The sequence below is a fragment of the Patagioenas fasciata genome, chromosome 3 (genome assembly GCF_037038585.1).
Source record: "Patagioenas fasciata isolate bPatFas1 chromosome 3, bPatFas1.hap1, whole genome shotgun sequence".
Taxonomy (NCBI): domain Eukaryota; kingdom Metazoa; phylum Chordata; class Aves; order Columbiformes; family Columbidae; genus Patagioenas; species Patagioenas fasciata.
The window spans coordinates 28,031,093-28,054,364 of NC_092522.1; the positions used below are offsets into that span (position 1 = coordinate 28,031,093).

General features: G+C 38.4%; 1 protein-coding gene across 3 annotated transcripts in view; it reads right to left on the reverse strand.

Annotated features, from left to right (window-relative positions):
* KCNK2 (potassium two pore domain channel subfamily K member 2) overlaps positions 1 to 23,272 on the reverse strand; it is a 112,605-nt gene that overhangs the window by 55,686 nt on the left and 33,647 nt on the right. For 2 of the 3 annotated variants that reach the window (XM_071805986.1, XM_065834395.2), the window contains exons 2-3: positions 21,644 to 21,954; positions 8,795 to 8,912 (exon numbers count right to left, since the gene is read on the reverse strand). In XM_071805986.1, coding sequence (XP_071662087.1) covers positions 8,795 to 8,912; positions 21,644 to 21,954 — 429 coding nt within the window. Of the gene's footprint in view, positions 1 to 8,794; positions 8,913 to 21,643; positions 21,955 to 22,368; positions 22,949 to 23,272 lie in introns of those variants that run through there. The other variant, XM_065834396.2, reaches the window with a different exon arrangement.

The window sequence follows — 23,272 nt, forward strand, 5'->3', positions numbered from 1 at the left end:
GTCAGTTCACTTCAAGAAATATGTAAGCACTTACTTATAAAAAAAAATAAAAAGCAGTTATCTTCTGAATTTCACTGAAATAGCATCCATCAGGTTTTTTTAGTAAATAGGGGACAAAGAGTCTATCCCAGGCAACTGAGCCTTTTCTTCCGCAGATTCTAGATCTCCAGCACATCACTGGAATATCGAGGTGTAGCTATTCCCTGTGAGCAACAGCCCTTGCCCTGCTCCAGCCAGCCAGAGTGCCAAGGGACATTCCTGGGACTTGTGAGAGCAGATGTGCAATTGATGTATACATCGAGCAAAGCCTCAATGCAAGTGATCTTCTTCAGATCTTAGTTTCCAGAAAGAAAAACAAAATAGGAAAAAAAAAAGAAATCCTACATTCGGGTCAATGTGACAGGCAGAGTGGGACTTAGACATCTGGTATAAAACAACATACTATTTTCCCAGATCTGCAAAACTGCTTAACAAGAGATCTTCAAGTCTCCGGAACCTTACTTAGGTGCTACAGACACCTAAATAAGTGCATTGATTTCAAAAGCGATCAGTAGGCAGGAACTCCAGATGAGATGGTCAACTTCAATTTCAAAGGAGGTTGCAGCCCAACGTGCTACTCTTATATTGTTAGTCAAAATAAAAGATAAATAAAAAATTAAAAATTTTAAAAAAATAAATAAATCTGGCATTGATTAGGGCCGCAATTCCCTTTTTTAAAAGCTGGTCCTGCTTAGCAGCTCAACCAAACAATAAGTGCAAACAGCTGTGAATAAAGAAACACATAATGGTAAACAGCTTAATATGGTCAAAAGGGGAACTTACCAACAGATCACCCTGATGGGATATACACACTACATACAAGTGCTTTCATTTTGACCTCTAAACCCTGCATGCTCACTGACTCCAATTTTGTTACTTCTTGTTTAGTAGAAACACAGGACAAAACATTCCCTTTTTTTTTTCCCAAAATTTTCAAAAATCCCATACCTCTGTTTGCTTGTAGGATTTGACATTCTCATGGTTGGTTGCACCACTCCTGATGCAGTTACAAAAATAAACACCAAGGGAAACAGGAAATCATTTCATTCATCCTAGCATTCTGCAAACAGTGTAATCATATTCAGCAAGTCTTCCTGGCAGCCTCTCCTTTATTGATAACAACAAGCTTTGGTAACCTGGAAATTAAAATGGACATGATCGGAAGGCTCAGAAACCCTATACTGACCAGCCAATGAAAACAAAATCCCGTTCCATTAGCACGCTGGCATTGACGGAGTAAGCTGCGAAAATTTCGGTGCTCACTTGCAGTGTAAATTTGGGACTGTGTCACAACTGTCAAATTGACATTTTCACTTCACGGCAAGACCTCAGCAGAACTGCATCAAGCGTGGTCTGCTTTTTAGAAAATTACAGAACGTACAAAAGAGTGATGGAAAGCTGTATACCTGGCAATTTGCTTCAACACAACTTTTTGCTGGTTTTGAGGAAAAGGGAGATTAAAAGGTCAGAATGTGCAAGCACATCACACTGCAAAAATGGTACATCTTACTCCTTGCTTTGCAAGGTCCATCAACAAACAGACACCATACCTAAATAAAACCATCAGTGCTGCCTAGAAAGAAGCTTAACAATGAAATTAAAAAGGCTATTTTGACAAAACAAATTTGTAATGAAAGCACATCAATGTTGAAAAACATTCCAGATGGTCAGAAAAAAATGTTCTAGAATATAAACATAGTTGGAAACTCAGTGTTATGAGAAAAGTAAGTAGCTGGAAGTGCTCTGCAGCAGACTAAAAGACCAAAAATGCGTAAAAAAGCTTAGTGCAAAGAAGAAATGAAAAGTGGTATGAAATGTCACTGATGCCACCACCTTCCCTAAAGAGACATCACCCTTTTATACTATCCATTGTCAAGTTTCTTGTCCAGAATTCAGAATGTACCAGGTCAACAAAATTCCCTTATACATTCACACTACTGAGAGGCTACCTCACCCTAAGCTTTTCTAACATTGCTAATAACTTAGATTGTCAGAAATATCAGATCCTTTCTGTTATGAATATGGCCTGTAGAACAGTCAAGTGCTTGCAATTTACCATATACCTGCACTTTAGATACGTGTGTATCGAAGAGGGGCTGGTAGAAAAAATAGCACTTCTCTGTTTAATTAAAACTGTGTATCATCCCATAAAATTGCACTTCTTCGATTTCAGAGCCACCCTTAGCATTGATGAGTATTCTGACAAGTGCAGGAATAAAAGCAGTCACCTCCTTCTCTTACTTCCAGTTGTTTTGGTCAGTCAGGCTTAATTTCTTTTTTATGATTTGCTCATTCAATTTTTTTTTTTTTTTTTCTGATATACCAGCCCTCAATGTCTCTAACTGAGCTCTTCATCATCTGATATAATCGTCTTTCAGATCTTCATCATGGTCCTTTCTCCATCACTCTTCCATCTTCCTTAGTTCCCAGCAGTCTTATCCTAATTATTACTTCTGAACCTTGTACAATCCAAGTGTTATTTCCTCAGCATTCAAGTCAAACAAGCTCTCTTTCTCACTGCCTGAACAAATGCAGGAGAAAACTGAGGGCATAGTGGTAATACAGCCTCTACTCACTGTTCCTGGGAGAAATAATTATAGATGAAATCTCGTTTAGTCACTACTGTCCTGGGAGAGAGTATGCTCAATTCAGATGAAATATTTGGAGACTTTTGCTGCCAAATCCCAACAGGTCTCCCCAGTGCACGGGTGAACCACTATTTGTCAAGAGCCAATAACTGGGTCAAATTGAGACAATTTTTATCAGGAGCAACAAAAGAAGAAAAATTAGAATGGAACAAATAGACTAAAAAGCTACTTTAGGCCTTATATCTTCTATTTAGAACAGCAGCACAGGGATGGAAAGATAAGCACAATGTTAACCTAGATGAAAGATTGAATTCTGAAGAGATATCAGGAGCATTTTTTTAAAACAAAATAGTTCTTTCTGTTGACATTTTATCAGATGAGGTATACATATTTAATACACTTTGAGAGTTGATATGAAATCACAGTAAGACAGCAGGGGTTTTTGGTGGAGTCCTTTGCAGAGTAAGAGCTGAAAGGAGCATTTCCACTTCATTCCCCAGCGACTTCTTCAGCATATCTCTCACTACCACATTTGCACAGACCATAAATCTTAAACACTCATTTTCTGCATTGCTTTGCAGTTGGTCTTACCAACTAGTTATACTCAGCTTTGCCACACATATACCCCTGCTAGAAGTCATATGAAATCTGGACACACGCATTCAGGTTACTAGTGCAGGATGAGATCCATGACCCTGCCCTAACCAAACTTTACCTCTCCTTATGCAAAGGGAGCCAAATAAGATTATTTTCAGTAGAGGAGCCTTGAAAGAAACAGGTCCTCAGAAGCCACATACTGCAATGTCTACCAGGGAGTCAAGTTCATTTAAGTCATAGCCTCAAATGCAGATTTGAATACTGATATGATGGAGAAAACCACATACCAGAACATTTTTCAGGAAAATATAGAATATTTTATGTTTTTTACTTTTAGGGGTTCTCACCAACGCTCTCCTCAATCACCTCAACATTTGCACTTCACTCTATTTTGCTTGCTTCTTCTCTCTTCCTTCTAAAATACACAACCAGAAATCCCAGCAAATACAGAAATTTATATTGTAATAAACAAATTCGAGTAATCTTTTCAAATGAAATTTTTATGCTCATCCTAGATAGTTGTGTTTCTTCTTTGGTGGCACAAAAATACAACAACAACAAAAAAAAGAAAAGCATTCTAACATAAGTACATTATACTTCTTAGTCTTCTGAACTAATTGAACAAATTTTTCAACATCCTTTGCAATTTTTTATCTTTATGGTTATCCAACTTAATATGTAACACATTCAATTATCAGCAGTATTTGTCTTTTTATGACATTAAACATATTTTGTATATTTGAGTTATCAACACATTATTCTGTTACTTTGTATTTCAAAAATTGCAGTGAAATGGTTCCAGAAGGGACAGATTTAGCAGTAGGATTTTATAACTGTTTCAAATCAATAAGCAATGTAATAAAACTTTTAAAAATACCCTTCCTTCACGAGAGAAGCAATGGGGAAATGACAGAAAGAAGTATTTCTTACAGTGAAATTGCATTTGAAGCCATATAACTAATTGCAAATCTGAAAGTGACAAGTCAAATTCAGATTTATAGTCAAAAACATTAATCTTTTTTCAGAATCTTAGCTGCTTACTATTCACAACTGTTCCCTAAAACATAAATATTTACAATTTGTTTCTTGTCTTTTTAGGAAAAAAAACCCTAACATTTCTTTGCACTCTTTAATAACATTTGCTAGGCTTTTGGACCCAAAAACCATAACCATATTGCCGTAGGTAGCCACATGAAACTAAGTTAAAGACTAGTCATGAGTTAATTTCTCAAGAGGTTCAGTTTCTCACTGCATACGCAAAGATTGGGTTCAAAAACCAAGGTCTGGTGAAAATAAAGTGGAAAAGGACAAAAAATTACAAAGTGTTCTTCCATTTTTGATCTGGAGACACAATTATTAGCAACTACTGGACTTGAACATCAAGATGGTTGCAACGTATCCTCGAGTGCTAAGGTATTGATGGAGCTCTGTGAGCTCCTGCCTGTGTAGACACGGGTCTGTTTGAAGGCATGTGCTCTGGTGAACCAGAGCAGCAAGGGAGGTCACTGTCACTCCCAACAGGCTCACAACTTCCAGGAGTTTGAATAAGTGCCTTTTCCACTATATGTCTACTTGTAGTGCTTAAAAAAGTCATTATGGACCAGCTGGAATAACAGTAGAAAGAATACATCTATTTTAGATGAAGATATATAAGGCTCTAGTAGATGTTTTCATGATACAGTTTCTGATATTACGGTTGACACCACATTCTTTATGTGCTGAGAGAGCAGTCATTTGGGAAAATGACTGCTAAGCTCAAGGCCTTGGCATGTCAATTTTGTTTTTTCATTTTCCTGGATACAGATCTCGAGTTTGCAGCAAGAGACATCTTCCTTCCTACCCTGCTGCCAATATAAAACTTTCTCAGGCCCTAAAATATAAGTTTTTCAGGAGGAAGGAGGGTGTGTACAGGTTGAGTCTATATGCCCATGTCTGAGTTAAGATACCTATTGAAGCAAATGATCTGAAAGATAAAAAACCATGTGCCACGCCAACAATGAGCTCTCAGAATAAAAAGAGGTGACATAAAGATGATTTTCCCCTCTTCTTCAGCATTGTCTCCAATGCTGTGGTTGAGTTACCATTTTTTCTTGCTTTTCTTCTCAACCCTCTTTTTCCTTTTCTTTGGACATGTGGAATAGGACTGACTGGATACTGACATTTTCAGGTGGAAAAAAAGAGTATCTTTTTTGCTTTGCAGCATACACAGTATCCCAGGGAACAATGCAACAATATTTTTCATAGACAATTTTAGCATTCCCATTTCCCTCTGCTACCCCTTTCCCTATTAGGAACTGTCTGAAACTGTTCCATACACAGAGCAATCAGGTAGTTTTGCACTTCTTTGCTGAGATGAGACACATTTGTTCTAAAAACATACCCACAAGCGAGAACACGTAAGTAGAGCAAGCCAAACCCGTCACCAGTGAGATCCCTTCCTACAAGTTTTATGCTGTTGCACAGTAGTAAACGCAAAGCCAAAGCTGACCCACTCAGACACCAAAAAAAAAAGCTACAAAAAATCTTTTCTGAATAAAGTCCTGTGAAATTTTTTTGACCCTGACATCTCAAATAAATCAACTTCTTACGAAAGATCTAGTAGCAGTATGACAGATTATGTTCTATTAAAACCGAGTTTATTAATTTTATGATGTGCATTATGACATTTATTGGATAGCATAAAGGATTATAAGATAATAAACCAACCTGTTAAATAAGCATCAAGCCATGCTTTCTCTAGTGTTACTTCTGCTTTTGTTAGCTGGCTTTGAAGCTTAGTAGATTTACATCTCCCCACCACAGAGCCTTTCAGCAGACTACAGGAGACCCAGAAAAGTAAAACTACAGATGGTTCTGGACTGCTGCCAATAGCCACCCAAATACATGGTCAATATTTTTCACTTACATGTTCGGCACTACTGTGATGCAATAATAACAGTAACTGTAAAACAATATCTTATTGCTTTAGGGAAATGCTAAAGGCTTTATTTATTATCCCCTCTCCCCAGGAACCACTTGTGGGATGCAAGTGCTACTGTCATTAAAGAAGGGCTTGGGAAACACTATCCATAAATAAACTCTCAGTTCCATTTGAATTTCTTGGATTATAAGATTTCATCGGTAGGAGTGTGGGCTAAATGATAAGGTAAAATTATAGTAATAAGAGGTTTGGAAAGCTGGAGAATCTGCTGTAACACTGGAAACCTATCATTTTCTCTAAATGGTAGTAATCCCTTTTTCTTCTATTGAAGTACTTCTTAAGGTATACTGTCTAAAGGAAATAAAATTTTTAATTTTTATTCATATTTATAAAACCACTTTTACAAATTATTTTTATAAAGTTGTCTTATGAATTTATAAGGTCTTGTCTTTGTCCACCGAGAATATCCATAGTGTTTCGCTGAAACCCATGACAGCTCTCTGGAGATGCTCATAAACCTAATTTTTAGTCTCTTGAGAAATTAAAATACCAAGTTACACGATAAACATATGGCCCCTAATTGGAAAGAATGCCTTCATTTTCAAAAGGTTACTCATATATGAAAATACGCTGCTCTGAACACCAAATCACTTGATGGCACGTAATACTATAAAAAGTAAGAGAAAGCACACCCACTTTTATGCTTATCACCATTTTCCTGGGAAAATCACAATTCCAAGGGCTTTTCACGACTGCTCTGCCTTCTGTCACACCGTCAGCCCTGTAAACTGTCAGGAAGGTGGTTCATTGCAGCAAGACAATGTCAACCACACTATGGCTTTCATGTGAGTTTGCTGTCTTCAGGTCCTAAAAGACACAGCTCAAAATTGCAATGGACTGGAAGATTCCCTTCAGAAAGGGTCTCTGATGAAAAGCACCTTCGACTCCAAAGACAAAATATTCTATGGAAGTCTTTTTTACCCTAGATTTTCCTGGTTTCCTATCACAAAACCTGAAATAAATATTTACAGTTGCCTAGTCTGGTCTGATTCTGATGACTCTGGTTTGCATAAATGACCTGAAATATTAATTTTTCAAATGTATTTCTTATTGGGTTATCCTGTCTCTTGGAGACAGGGGACCTGTGGCCTGGATGCCTTTGCGGATCCCTCTCTCTCCTCTAAGCAGGACTCATGCAAATTTCAGTTGAATCAAGTCAATAAATTAAATAAGGAAACGATTTTATTTAGAAAAACCTTAGTTTTACCTAGAAACAAAATAGGGAAATAAAATGTTCCACTGCTTTAGAATAATTTTTGAATAATTTAATTCCTTGAACACTTTTCATACATTAACTTTTATCTTTATTCAGAACTGAAACAAACATTAAACACTTTCTCCAGTACCATGGATACTTACAACATAGAGTTTTGTGCTGTCAGAAGAGGATAACATAAAACTGATCACTAAACTATGCTTTCAAGGTTCTTGCTTTTCTTGATTATAATCTGTTAAAATTACATTTTTCAATACTTGCTTTTTTATTGCCTTGTGGTCCTACTACTATAAAACCATTAAGCTTGTTACTAACCTTGGGGAGGTAAACTTTCATTCTGTTTTCACTAAGCCTGTGTTGCACTTATTCTAGATGTGAAAAAACATTACACATAGACATAATATTTAGAGAGAGAGACATGTATATACTAAAGCACACAAAAATTTTAGCACTCATTCACTTCTACATAAAGAACAAAGGTACATACAACACTTGAAAAGAACCTCCCCCCGCTTCCATCACAACATGCACATAAATATTACATAGAGATAATTATTGTGACAGTGCTACGGTTCCTTATGCATTACTCTCATGATGTTGATCTTAAACTTTTCTTGTTTGATTTCTTCAAATTTCCAGTCACCTTTGTGGGTGCCCCTCCTATGGTCCATGAGCTGCACTACACCGTTGAACTGTATGCCATGTGCATTGTATTGTAGTCAAAGGGTAAAGAATCTGAAAGGTCAAATGCTGCTCCTATTCACTCCTGCTCAGCGAGACAGTGGTTCTTAAATGCGGGACAGACCCAGAAAACTCCCTGGGCTTGTGAGCACTGATAAATCACCCAGCAGCTTTGGACTTCTTTGAATGCAGCAGAAGCCTCAAAGTAAGACTTAGAATGTAAATCTGCCAATCAATACAACACTTATAACTGATTAAACTAAGATGAACCAAATTTTTACCATGTTCTCATCTTTTTCAGAGTTTAGAGGAAACAACAATTTGGAGTGGGATTAGACAGACTTGAAATTTCATACATCTCAGTCAAGGTTTAATGCACATGTGCTTTAAATCATGCCCTAGTTAACACTTGTGATTACACAGTTGACCAAATTCCCCCCTGAAAATGTTTCCACAACGTCTACTAGTCACCTTGCAGAAATACACAGCAACATTTTTCATCTACAGAGGAATCATTTACTCAGCTAGGAATCCTTACAGACAGCTATAATTTATGTCCCTCCAGCTAAAGAGTAACTCTCTACTTTAAACCAGACAATTTGGAAGCTTTACCATTAACAAATACATGTACACACTGGAAATCAAAAGAGTTTCAGCTCATTTACTATGAAAAGATAAGAAGCTGTGTCCTACCTATGGTGGTAATAACAGTGCCAGCAAAGAAGAAGGAACTTCCCAAGTCCCAGTGACTGTTCTGAGTAGATGTGTTTCCTAAAGGTATGATTCCTGCATTTATTGCTGCCACTACTTGCTGCAAGTTTAAAAAGATTTTTGTCAATATTCATGAAACAATAATATTAATACACATTATACAGCAAATTGATTAAATCACTTATTAATCTAAGCAATAAACCAGGAAAGGATCAGTGTTGCTCTGCTAGAGTTTTGTCATTCGGTCAGGCTACAATTTAATCTCCAGCAGACACCTCCAAGCAATTCACCATGCAAGCAGAGCTATAAACTGCAGAGCATTAGAGAGAATGCAAAATCCACTGTAACAGTGACAGCATCACCTTAACTAGATCACAAACACAATTATTTTTACTGTTGCAACTATTTGATGAAGAAAAATATGCATTAGACAAATATTTAAAATGAGAGTTTCCCAAAATATTCTTCTATTGAGTTAGACAAACGAATGTACTTCTTAAAACACGGCCATTTTAAAACTCCAACAAAAAATGCCCACGCATTGTTCTGGATCAAATTAACTCCATTTAGTTAGAACACTTTTGTAGAACAGATAAATCAATACTTAAAGATGAACAATTACACTTATGGTTATAAAACTTTCATTATGTTAATAAAAAATTCAGAGTCAAATATTGAATGTATATCTCTAAGTGTGTACAACTGTATACTTCATAAACTTTGTCTTGAAAAATTCTGTTCTAGCAGCTAAAATGAACAAGTTTGCCACAAGTGACATTTTCATAGTCTCAAGAAATATGAAACATTTCCTGTTTCAGCAGTGTCACCTACTGTAAGTTCTCATTACAAAAAGTATTCCTGTTTAGTTATATCTCTATTGCAGATATATACCAGTATTTGAGTTAAACAGTACATACCAAGAAAAAGTATTTTCAAACTTGCAATAAATATTTTAAGGAATGTAAGTTATAATTTCATTCTGAAACTTTAAAACGAGACTTATTTCATAATCATGGTCCTTATAATACTCATTGGTGTTTAACAAAAGAACAACAGAGGATGAAATACTGCAAAACTAAAATGAACATTTTAACTAATAGTTTCTGCTTGGCAATTTGTCCAACAGTGATTATGCACATATTCAGCAATAGGGCAGAGCAGAATGGGTTTCCACATGGGCAGTCTGTTGCAGAGGAAAAGTCTTGTGCAGTAGCAATAATTTTTTCCAATCCCAAAATATATTGATCATTTGCAAAGGAAAACATTTGCATTTCTAAAGAGTGCCCATCAAAGTCAGTTCATCTGGACAGAAATTACAAAATACCAACATTGGATGAACCAGGTCACCAATTTTTCGTGATGGGATCTCAGCTTAAATCCAGCACTCCTAGTTTACCATTTTCAAAGCTCAGATGCACAAAGTGGCCATTTTAAAGTCCACAGCTGCATCTGTGCAGCAGCAGGGATCTGGCTGCCACACCTAAGCCATTCACAACATCCAGGGTTGTCAACAGAAAACCCACCGGGGTATCTTTACATAGACTTTACACTGATTCTTTACTTTCAACTGTTTTCATGTCAACTTTTGTTTAAAACACCAGAAAGGCAGACATCAAAGCTGTGGAATTTTCAGTCCTACTGAGGAAGGAGAAAGGATGTGGAAGGAGAAGGGAAAAATTTTCCTTTGGGGTGTATGACTAAATCTTCTTCTACATTTGTACATCACATACAACTTGGCAACAGTAAATACAGCAGCACTGATATCAACAGGTGTTTACATTACTGTAGGAAGGGACACATCAGAAGAAGCAGCCTGTGAAAACCATCCCTTGTATTGATTTTATAATTTATGCAATACAGATATTCCTTTTATTTATAAACCCCAGTGTGCTGCATTACCAAGCCTACTGAATACATTTTGAGTTCTGTTGCATTTCAGTGGACTGAGAACTTCCATCATAAGTCCTTGTACCTGCCAATGGGAACATGCTCTCCAGTGAGAACATCACACAGTAAAGCACTGGATCAATATAATTTTATGGGACCATTCATGTTTTATTACAGTTTATTGTAGTGGATGAATGCACTACCCAGAGCAACACACCTGTTTAGGCAGTCTAACAAGACCAAGTTTTATACAAATCCAGATGTGAAATGTTTTCAGAGCTTTATATCATTGCTACAAATTTTTGAAGCCATAGTACCTCAACATCTTTTATATGAAAGGTGTGCCAATGTCAACTGCTCAAAGATGCCTTCCAGTGATGTACTTCCTAACTGCACTACAACGTACCTACAGACTGCCAGGAAAAAAAGATATAGCGTAACCCAAAACTAGTCTGCTGGGTCAGACTTAACAGAACACAACAGATGGCTACAAAAGACAATTAGCCACTCTTATTGTGTCTCTGATGTTAGCCAACTGCTAATTAGGAAAAGAATCAAGGTAACTAGGCAAGTGGTGCTTTCTCTTCATACACCCTCCTGGCTTCTGCTATGCACAGTTTTAAGGACCTTTTGAGTGGGAGGCTGCATCTGCATCATGGCGTTCAGATTGGTTCAGGTGGATCATTTCACCAAGAATTTATCTAACTGCTTTTGGAGCTCACTTGTGTTTTGGGAGCCAAGTCACTCTGGCAGTAAGTTCTGCAATTTACTTGTGGATCATTTAAAAAGCATTTTCCTTTTGAGGTATTTTGTGCTTCAAAGTAATTTTATACATTCTTATCTTATGAGAAACACTTGAATAGCAATTCCTTCAAGAAATGAATGATCTTACAGACCCAACATCTGCCACTTTTTTCCAAATTAAAGACTCTTTCTTATTAAATTCTGTATTTACCTATTTAAATGAATATTTTGAATGTTGTGTATAAGTTGTTTTGGGTTTTTTTTTGTTTGGTTGGTTGGTTTTCAGCTGTGTTTCTCATTGACTTTCTTTGTACTGATTTACTTTATCGATTGCCTTAAACATAGTTTTAGTCATGAAGGGCCAGATTATGCCTTCTTCATCACTGGGTTATAAAGTTTGCAAACACACACTACTATGCTTTCTCCTGTACTGTTCCCATGTTTGGGAGGAGCCAGCCTTAATACTAACAAAGCTGTTGCATTATATCCCTTCAGAGTCTTCTGTAAGAGTCTTCCTTACTGACAAAAATGGCAGGTAAGGTTGCTGGTTTACAGAGATGATTACTCCTATCATAAAGTCTTTGAACGTTGCCTGCAAATTTTTTGAGAGGGGTAACTACATTTTCAGTTCTTTGGATCAGAGGACATCTTTTCTTGGTTTGGTCAGTGCCTGTGATCAAATCCTCATTTAAGTCTATTCCCAAGCATAATTTTAAAAGAAAATCCTATATAACATGACTCCTAACATATGTACATTTCAGGATACTAATTTCAGGGTAGCATCTTCTTTCTGACTACAATGTCCACTGCACAAACTTACCTGGGATATTGGATACTAACATTTCCTTCACACAGAATAAAAACCCAGGCTCATGCAGCTGGTTTCCACTAACTTCAATTATGGCCAGGGTCTCACCCTCAATGTTCAAATAGCACGCTGTTCACTGGAAGTGCTGCTAGATTCGATTTTCTCTGACACTTAATTTGTGGTCTTCAGCCTTTTTTCTTGACTGATGCCTTACTACTAGAGCAAACACAACCACTTCGTTTGTCACAAATTTAGCATGTCATTCTTTCCTTCCCTCTTAACTTCTGTCACCTGAGCCCTTCAGCTTATCTTAACCTATACAATAGTGATGGTAACTCTGTTTCTTTTGAATCTCAGAACAGTGAGAATCATGAAAACTCTATGTAATCTGTACGTTTATCATATGTTGCAGCCTGTAAATGCTTTGTGTCATCTTAACATGGGAATTTCTCAACTTTTTAAAATTACTTTACAGTATTATAGTTTACTGACCGCCTCAGTGGCAATTTTTCTAGTATTTCTTATCTTTATTCCACACGTAAACTAAATTTCGACTTAAAAACCAGTTTCACTTCGTGCTACAGAACAAGTCAGTGTTAGAGCAGGGATGTGGACAGTTTCAATTCTTAAACTGTGTAGATTATTTCACTTGCCTTATCTTCTTCCAGAGCATTTGCCTACCAGCTGTTTCATATGGGATGACTGAGGGCTGAGGAGAGGAGGGGTCACCCAGCACATGGCACCCAATCAAGGCCTCTATGTACAATGATTTTAAGAATAATACTATATGGTTACAATAAAAGAAATAGGTTTTTCACCATTTGCTAATTGACAATTGTCTTTATAATAGTGAAAATGTGGGGGTTTGGAGATAGTAAAAAGAATTGAGATAAAATTTTCAAATATCTAAAACTTTTAGGAACTTAATTACCATTTTTTAAGTTATGTGAATTCTTAGACTAGCTCTGTACTGTACCTTACCATAAGCATGAGTTGTGCCTGAGTACAAGTCCTAACTGGTACTATTTCCAAGCTACCTGGCATTACACCAATATTTGGGAATAAGCTTTAGTAGAGCATCAAAGAAAAGAGACACTTGAGTGCAGAGTGGATAGGGCAGGCCTGACCTGCCTTAATTTCAAAAACAGGACCTGAGCACCTAAGATACATAAGCATCTCATTCACGCTGTATGTGCTTTTTTGCTTGAAATCAGAATACTAGGAAAAAGACAGTGACAATATCAAATCCCTTTTAATTTAATGGCTGCTTTTCATTTCCTATATGATTTTAAAACACTTCTTGGTAAATACAGCATGCAGTTTAGTGTTATTGCATCCTTGCATTCACACAGATATCTGTCCATAGAGGCCACAGTGAGATGATACCCTTGCAGATTAAGACAGAGAATTTTGTGACTTTTTTCTGTCAAAATGAGAGATAAAAAAGCCTTTCCAACAGCACGGTTGTTTAACGAAAACAGAAGACAATTCTCCTAGGTCAGGGATTTCAACCTCCAGTCCTCTGACCCTGCAAGGAGTCAATGGAGATGACTGACAAGAGCCAGCCCACAGGCAGTGGAGCTACATCCACTACACAGGGGTCTGCAGAAACACAGGAGCAAGACAGAGAGGCTATAAAGTGAGAAGGGCAGCCTCTGTCTGTCTACCACTGTCTCATAGAGGCATCAAGCAGAAATAAGTACATGTCAAACTAGTCAGCTTAATGCTCATCTCCTTGTTCCACATCAGGCTCTGAATATGTGCTTTTGTACCACCTTCCAGTCACTTCTCTTTTATGAAATGATGTAACACAACACTTCATTAGTCTCGGCTTTTCTATCCAAAGATTAAAATAGAAGCACCTTAAATTATGCTTCTGATAAAATACAGAGTGTGCAGTCTTTCTCTACCCAGCTTGTCAGGAGTTAGCTTGTGCTCCCTGGCAATCATTTAACAAGAGATTTCAAAAAGTCAGACATGCCTCAAAGTTTCTGGAAACTCATTTCTCAGCCTGTGCTTCTTCCTTCATTGCTGCTGCCATTTGACAAGAGCACTCTCTCACTCTCCAGTGTGATCATAAATCTCTTACGGCCCAGCTACTGCACAAGTCCTGTGTTCTTATTTCAGCTTTGGTTTACAAAGAATGGAAATCCTAGTTCTTTGTTCAGAGGCACACTAGGATGCTTTTAACACTTAGCAAACAACACACTTTTGAGCCTCACTGTTGACAAAGATTGCTATGATGTTTGGATTATAATTCTGTGACTGCTTGGTTTTCTTTTTAGTTTGTATTCTATAACATATTGATTGTAATCTGCACAAGAGACTGGTACTCAACACACTGAGGAACTGAAGAAGTCTTTTCATCCTGTGTTCACAATCTACTTGAACTAAAAATTTATAGAAATATATTGAAATACATTTCTATTTCGAAATATGCATTAAAAGCAGACTGCATATCTAAATTTTGTGTGTGTGCATACATATGTATGTATGTATACATACACATTCAGGGAAGAGGGCTTTTCTTTGCCTCTTGAGATTAAAGACTGGAAGAATTATTCAGACAGCTGCTCAGCAAAACTCACTAATGAGTCATATCTGCCACCCTTTCTAAGACAAAAGCTGTCATTCAGATGCATTCAAGCTAGCTAGGTTTTAGGTCCTATAAAACTGTTCATCTGAAGTAAATGTGTCCTTCAAGAGCCCTAACACCAGAAGAGGCAAAAAAATATTTGGAAACCATCCTGCTTTGATAAGGGCAGTTAGAATTTATTTATTATTCTCAAAAAAATGTCTATTGTTCCTGTGCTTATGAAGGATAAAGACTGTGTGCTTCAAAAAACTCCTTTTGGTTTAACTGCCATGTAGAAAATGACTACAGAAAAGGGAATTGTCCTGTCAGTGAAGGGAACGCACTCAGGCAACAGAAAATTTGTTAAAAAAATCCCTTCCTCCAGACACTAAGTGCAAAACCAGAAGAGTGGATCGGGGTGTAAGAAGACATCTGGAACTGGAGCAATCCCAAGCAAAGTGCACACGAAACCCAGGGGCTTCTTGCAGCCCTTCCAGCTTTCAGTCAGTGGACTCAACCACAGCAGGTGGGTACCTGTGTGGGCGACAGGTCTGAGTAGGGTTATGATCACAGGTCTTCCACAGAGATCTCTTGTGTAATAAATATTCCTCTGATCTGGGATACAGGTAGAATTTGGTGGACTTTACTGTGGAAGGCAAGAACAGCATCTGAACATTTATTTCTGACAAGAGCAAAGCAGCAAGGAAATACTGGGGTGAAAGCCAGACTTACAGACCAGAGAGAAGAAATGAGAAACAGGATCTTACTGTACCAGTTAGGGCTACCTGTATACTTAGGACTACATAAGCTCGAGTACTTTGATGGGCAGACACCATACTAGGGACAGACTCATGCATATGGTAGCAATACAAACTGCAACTCCTGCACTTAATGTTTAAACTACTTTAAAAGCCATTTATTTCATGTTGCCTTGAAAACACCACCAACGGGCAGCTCAGCTACTGGTATTTGCAATTTTTCATAAGCTTCATGTTTGAAAAGCGACAGTACGTTAAAAAACTGATGCAATGGTATTTTTGGATCCCCAGATGAATAAATAAAATATGCTGCAGCATCATTTTATTTCATGCTGGTCTATCAATCTTCTCCAGTCTTTAACGTTTAAAAAGCATAAACATCTGCTGCTTGTAGGTTAGGATCCAAACATGGATCGTTACTTCTTCCTTTGGGGGAGGCTGGAAGGAATTGTAAAAGGGAGAGACTAAGAATATTTAGGGTATAAACTGGTGCATTCATATTCCCTCAAACAGTTCCTGCTTAGAGGATCTGTAAGCTACAGCTCACAAGACTGAGAATCCCTATAAATGTTGTGATTCAAAGAATTAATAAAATTTGATACAAGACTAGTAGTCTTAGCTAATGAATTTTAAATTTGTTTAAATAATTTTCAGATCTGTCTGATAACAAGATCTTTGCATCTCTGTGGTTTATTATCAAAAATGATACAGCAAGCTCAAATACCTTCTAATCTCTGTGAGATAAAGAAGGGTTTGTATTTCTATATTTTAACAATTTTCTACACAGTCAGAGAGGCTGAGGCTCAAGAAGCTTATCTGACTGAAATAAAGCAACATATTCCTGAGGATGCAGCAAAATTATTTGCTTTGGGCTACAATGCAAGTGGTAAAAAGCCCTATGAATAAGACATAAAATCAGCTACTGGTGGAAGTGCAACTTAGAATAGGTACCTACCTTACACTATAAAAATGAAGGTACAGAAAACAAATATTTTAAAATGAAATATTTTTACAAGAAATTAATCACATTAAAAGGCACTATGACATTGTGGTGATGCCAGTTTGATGAAAGGGACACTGCTCCTATGTCATTCATAACTGTGTCAGGCTTCCCTCAAGAGAGAAAGAAAAAAAACCCACATTTTTCCTCAAGGGAGATAAAAGGAAAACACATTTTGGTCTCATTCACAGTCTAAGAGATGAATGGAAAGAAAAGAGAGAATGCAGCTGACGCAAATGTAAGATGAAAACGGGCACGAGGCATGATTGTGGACCCCAGCATGGAGAGCTGTTCTCATGTTTAACCACAGCCCATGCAGAAGACAAAGAGACCAACTTGTGAGATCAAGGTCAATTCAGCTAATCTCAGTGGTTCATTAATTCTCTTTTTTGTTGGTTTTGAATGCAAGTACATTTTTGTGGGCTGTCAGTTTTCAGAAGAAGCCACATACCCTGAAAGGGACTGTACATAGGACTCTACAAGAGTCCTTTATTGCTGAGACATCTTGATGCAGCACCCTGAAAACTTGCTCAGATTTCAGAATGAAGGCTTTATAAGATAAAAAATACCACTAACAGCACTTGGAACACATTAAAAGATCGTACTGTTTTGATTGTGCTGTGGTATTATTCCTTCCCTTTGTTAGGCTTTTCAGAATATATTTGAAGGATGTTTCTGCTAAAGAAACTGGAAATTAGGTACATTCTGTTACTAACTCAAGTTTCAGTGTACCTTTACTTGAGAACTCTTTACTGAGTTTCAGAATTAACTTGTTAATATAGCGAAAATAATTCACACCAGCTTGCTGGGACACTCTGGATATTTAAAATAACATAATTGAAATTTCTCTTATTTCCAATTTTTGTATGCAAAAATAATGCGTTAAACAATTTGATGCTTGGGGTTTAAAAGGATTTTTTTTTTTCCATTTTGGTTTTTAAAGGTCAGCACTAAAACAAATAACTGCTGAGCAACACATAATTAAGTGATATTTACATAAAAAGCTCTTCTGTTTCTTTTATTCATCTTTCTCTTTGGCAGGGGGACAAATATTTGACTGCCATTGCCAAGACATCCCACAACGTGCAATACTGGTCCTTCCCTCCTAGGAGCAACATGAGCTCTGGGTAGGGGGAAAGTAAATTCATTGTTGTTTCATAGGAAAGCCTATAGAGGGAAGGAGGCGTATGAAACAACAATACTGACAACTTTACAAAGTTGTTGGATATCATATTCAGTCAGGCTCACCTGTCCCCCGAGACAAACTCTTAACCCCAGGAGATGTCATGAAGGTATATATATATATATATATTTCATGGCCACGCAGCACTGCGGGAGGACATGGATGCAACCTGAACGTCAGCAATGGAACCTAAGGTCTCTTTACATTTGCTACTATGCACAGGTGCATAAATGCGGATTTTTGTAGATACTTGGCAATATACTTTGTGCATCTGAGTTTGGAAACAGTCTCCAATTTTTTAAAATATTTAGTGGCAAGCTTGCTATAGGGAACAGTCAACACACTATAAAGAGAGCTAGGAGCAGACTGAAATAATTAGATACAAGTTCTCTAGAGAATTTTTTTCATTCTTTGATGCTTATTGTTATTTGCATGTGTATAGCTGGATTACTCCCAGGTTTCTATCAGCTTCAGCCAACAGAAAGCTCAGTGGTTGAGAAAAATCGGTTACGTACGAAATGTACAAAATCCCTAGTGTAAATAAAGAGCAGGTTTATATATTTTTCCACATATACATAAAATCCACACAGTCTGAACTACATTTACTCTTTTATCCTGTCACCTGGCAGTTACTTTGCACTGTATGGCAGGGTCAAGTTTAGAGCAGGCATGGACAGAGAAACCAAAACACCACCCATGATGAATTGTCAAGAGTTCTTCTTCAGAAGAAGGAATAGTAGCAAAATGTCTGGCCATATCCCTTTCTACAGCTTTATAATGTACTAGATATTATATATAATCTTCACCAAATCAATACTGACAATAACTGAGATCCTGCCAAGACTTTCCAACTAAAACTTTAAAAAACAAAGTCTAGCATCAGACCATGCACAGCTTGCTGGTCTGATGTATCCTCATTAGACTCACCAAGGTAGCATTTGTACGTTCACGAGCTTCCCTCCTGGGATATTCCACCAGTGATTGCTGTGCACTGCCCACCTCAGCACTGCTGTGTACAGCATGCAGTGATCCACTTAATATTGTTGTTAAATCTGGCTTCGGGCTACAGCAGAAGGGGTTGAAACTACCTGGGAAAACTGGCCTCTTGGGTGTACAGATGTGTTCTGCATGACTTTTGCACATTTTAAGTGTGGTACTAAATAAAAGTGAACACAAAATGACAAAAAAATGATGTACCTAGAAGAAGGTCTCAAAGTCATACATTGCTGTTGTGCTTTGCAGGTATATTTTATTATAGCGAGGCAACAAGTAACTGAAGTGGTAAGTGAAAAGGTGTGAGGAAAACTCAGGTTTTTCTGAGGCAGCTGAGGCTACTCGGCTGTAGCCATTAACTTTGCACATTTTCTATGCTGCAGACCAGTTCACTGTTACCCTATGATTTCATATAAAATATATAAAGTCTGTAACAGTATCATTATCACTGAGTACACCTAGAGGAGCCACACAGTCTCAGGAATTTGAAACCAAGGAATAAAGCTGTGTGTGAGTTTATTGACAGCAATATATATTATTGTGCCAGGAAGGTTCTTGGTGACTGGTGAGATAAAATGAGCATAGAAAAGACAGGAAGGGAAAATTCGCTATCCTCTGTGTATTTATAGAAGCACACAACCCTGTGCTCTAATCAGCTCAGTGGCAAAGGGAAGATTTTAGCAAAGATGATGGAAACTAGATGGCCCCTGGGTGCTAGCAAACGGAACTTTCATTCCACTTGTTAAATTTTTTTTTTTTAGCTGAATTTGTGCTCTCAAAGTAGTCTCCCTAATTTGCTCAGCTGATTAAGCCGCTGCACATCGTACTGTTGGTTAGCAGTCTTGGGATAGTCAAGCCTGCTTCAGAGAAAGGATTAAATGGCAGATTAGAAGTTCTGAAGGTTGAAAAAGACTGTCATGATAAGCACCTTCAGCAATGACTAGCATGAACCAGAGCCAAACTAGTTTCTGGATTCCCAGAACACAAAGTTCAAAAAGAAAAGTTTATAATGAATTTCATTATAGTTTTACTCAAGGTAAATACTTGATTAAAGAAGACATTACAGTCTGTAAGCTCTGTAATTTTCTTCACACACACTAATCATTCCAGCTTCCTCCTACACTAGTACATATTAATTTTCAGTTTTATAGCTTTCAGTGAATTCTTAAATATAATTTACTTTTTCCTCACTATTCGTTTTTATTCATACAGACATCCAACAAAAACTGAAGAAACACTGCATTATATTGTAATAGCAATCAGACAGACCCAGAAAGACAAAATGTATTTGAGCAATTTAGCTTCTGTGACAAAGTGGTAAGTAGGGAAGAAATATGAGCCCATAGTCAAGATAGCAGCCTAGGCTTGGAAAAATTGGTATAAGACTCTATTTCACCACTGTTTTCTTATTTTACTTTGGGCAAGTCGCTTAATTCTCAACCCTTAAACAATTCGATGTGATTTGTTATCACATATTCTACATTAAAAAAGGCACCCAAATGCAGTTGTAGGACCAGGCTCCCTATGCCTCAATTCTCTTCCTATAAAAGGTGTGTAATAGCATGTTCCTGTCTCCATGTCGTGGTGTTCTTCATCTCAGAGAAGCAGAAGGGAACAAGAAGAAATTGAGTTTTCCATTTACCCCAGCAACCAGCACAGCAAACTCTTCCCACAACTATCTCTCATCCACATGCTGTGGAGGCTGTGTCACTCCCTGTGCTTCACAAACCTGTGGCTTTCTGGTCACGCCAAGATCGCTGGCAAAGATGGGAGCTAATGCTGATACAGGTATCTGTGCTCCAATAAGTGTACTGAAACTGTCATTTATTTTACACAGAACATCAAATGGGCATTGAATGCTGATGAAGTGGGTTTTTATTACCAATCTGTGCTTCTGGGTAGGGAATCATAAATGCTGAAATATCTAAGTACTCCAGAGCAAATTTCATCAGTTTTTGCCTTAAGGACCATCTCATAGAGGATGTAAGATAATATTGCTTCGAAATTTCTATTTTCAGCTTCACAAGTACAGGATCTGACCTAAAAACTTCACATGGGGATATTTATACTAGCTACGAGGGATTGTCTTAATCAGAATGCACTTGTACATTTCTCTGAAAGACTACCCCACATTGTGCTGGTAAAACCACTGAAACATAGTTATTACACAGCATCAGAATTAGTATCAACAGCTCCTCCTCAGGCATGCCTAGTCAGGACACATGGAGATAGAAACTACCTATCTAGTTCTGTGCTACCGCAAATAAATATTTCCTATGGTTCTGAGGCAGATGACCTGCAAGGGTTATGTCACGTTAGTTGGAGCACACCAATGTACGTCACTTGTGGATGTGTCTTTAAGAAGCAGAGGAAACTGAGATTTAAGATCAAAATAGCAAGTCCGTGGTACTTTCCTGTACTTAAAACAAAATCAATAAAAAGAAACATACAGCTGGAAGGAAAGCTAGCTTGATACAATCACTGTAAATTAGAAGTCCTTTAAGGCAATGGAGGGTATATTTTCTTCCTCAGAATTAGGCATTTCAAATATTGACAGACCTAGTAAGGCACAATCAATATATCAATTCCTTTGTGAACTATTAATTATATATATTGCTGATGAATAACCATTTAATTAGCATAATGGGAGGCTTCAGTGAAAAGGCTGTCTACCAAGCCTACTAGACCTAAAAATAGCAAGAGCTTTTCAACCATGAGGCTTTGCATGAAATTGCTATTGCTCCACTTCTGGGCTCAACACTTGTTACATAGCTCAGCCAATACAGAGCTTGGCTAATAAAGTTTTTCCCCTTTATCACAGCAGTGCTGCCATATGTAATTTGTCCCTCTAAGGCAGGGTGACAAGGGCTGGGTATGGATTACCTGAATCAGTTCATCAAGCTCTGTTGCGTTCACACAGGAATGCTGAGAAACAAACGTCTGCTTCTGAATCACAATGGTGGTTCTCTGGGAGGTCTCATAAGGCTGCTCCAGAGCTTTAAATACTGTTGCTCCAATTATTAAATACACGACTACAACCAGAAAAATTGTTGAGACTGTCTTCCATTTCATAACATTAATAGCCGAATCACTTTCCTCTCGTGAGGAGAGCACAGTAGGTTTGGTGGAAAATGATAATCTTGGTTTGGAGTTCTGAGTGGCCGATTTGGGATCCAGCAAGTCAGGTGCCGCCACTGGCAAAACAGAAAAAGAAAGTTAATTTTTACAGTGCCGCTCAGATTTCGTTAATTTCTTGTCAAGAGATTACAGAAATTCTGTGGCTTCTAACTGGAATTCTTAAACTGTTGAATCTTTCTGTTAAATCCCATGCCACATTGCAACAGATTTGCTGCTCTGAGTAGCAGTATCTATTTTACACACATATGGACATTCGTAGCATTTTCTATACGTATCTGTCCCCTTATGATATTCAATCAGTTCCAAAATGCAGATTTCCTCTACACTCTCACATTTCTTTAAATTAGTATAAGATGGTATTTTGGTGCAGAAATTCTTTACATCCCTTAAGCCCTGCTAAGCAGCTTTCCAGCTGTGTTTTACCTCAGCATTACAGAAGTAGCAGAAAAATACAAATTCTGCTTTCTCACCTATTTTGTCCTGTGCTCTGACAAATGGTCTTTGAGAACAGTTGCACGATCACTTCTGAGCTCCCCAGACACAGCCATAAAAACAATATATTGCTCATCATCCTGGTGTTAAAGCGTTAATTGTGGATCAATAACACCTTTCAGAAAATACCAGTAAAACATATGTGTACTTACTGGAAAAGTCACCTATTTGTTAGAGCATGGATTTTTATTTACAGCTACAAAAACCCACCAGGTTACGAAAAGAGCAGCTGAGTGTGTTATCAAGTACCTCGATAACTCATGTGACTACCAGCAACTACACGGGCACTAAAAAAAAATCCGCCACATCAAGTGCAGGTAAAGGTCTCCCGTGGGAAGATGGCCACAGCAGTTGACCACACGAGCTATATTTAAATCGTTTTGAATTACAAGTGCATTTTGAACCGCCACCACACCGCTTCCAGCTACCGGTGGGAAAAGCCCAGATCTAAATCTAGAGGAAAGTCTCCCTCGGGACGGCCGAGGTGGGACACGTCCCCAGCAGGGCTGGCGGTGGCATTGGCAGGGTCGCCCCCTGGGCACGGCCGGGCTCAGGCACCCACCTCGGTGCCGGGAATGGGGCCGGGATAGAGAGAGACCCCCACCCGGCCCGAGCGGGGACCCGGACACCCCGCTGCCGCGGCCCCCGCCCCGCGGGCAACCCGGGGGACGCGCATGCCCCCCCTGCGCCGCACACCTTGCCGGGGAAGCCCCCCTCCCCGCCGCCTTCCCTTTCCCGTCGCAGCCCCCGCGACCCCCCGAGCCTCCAAAGACGGTGCCGGGGGCCGCGGCGCTCCCGGCCGACCCCGCCGAGCTCGCTGCCCGGCCGCCCGGGGCAGCGCCGACCCCTCCGCGGCCGCCGGTGGCGAACAAAGGAGCGGGC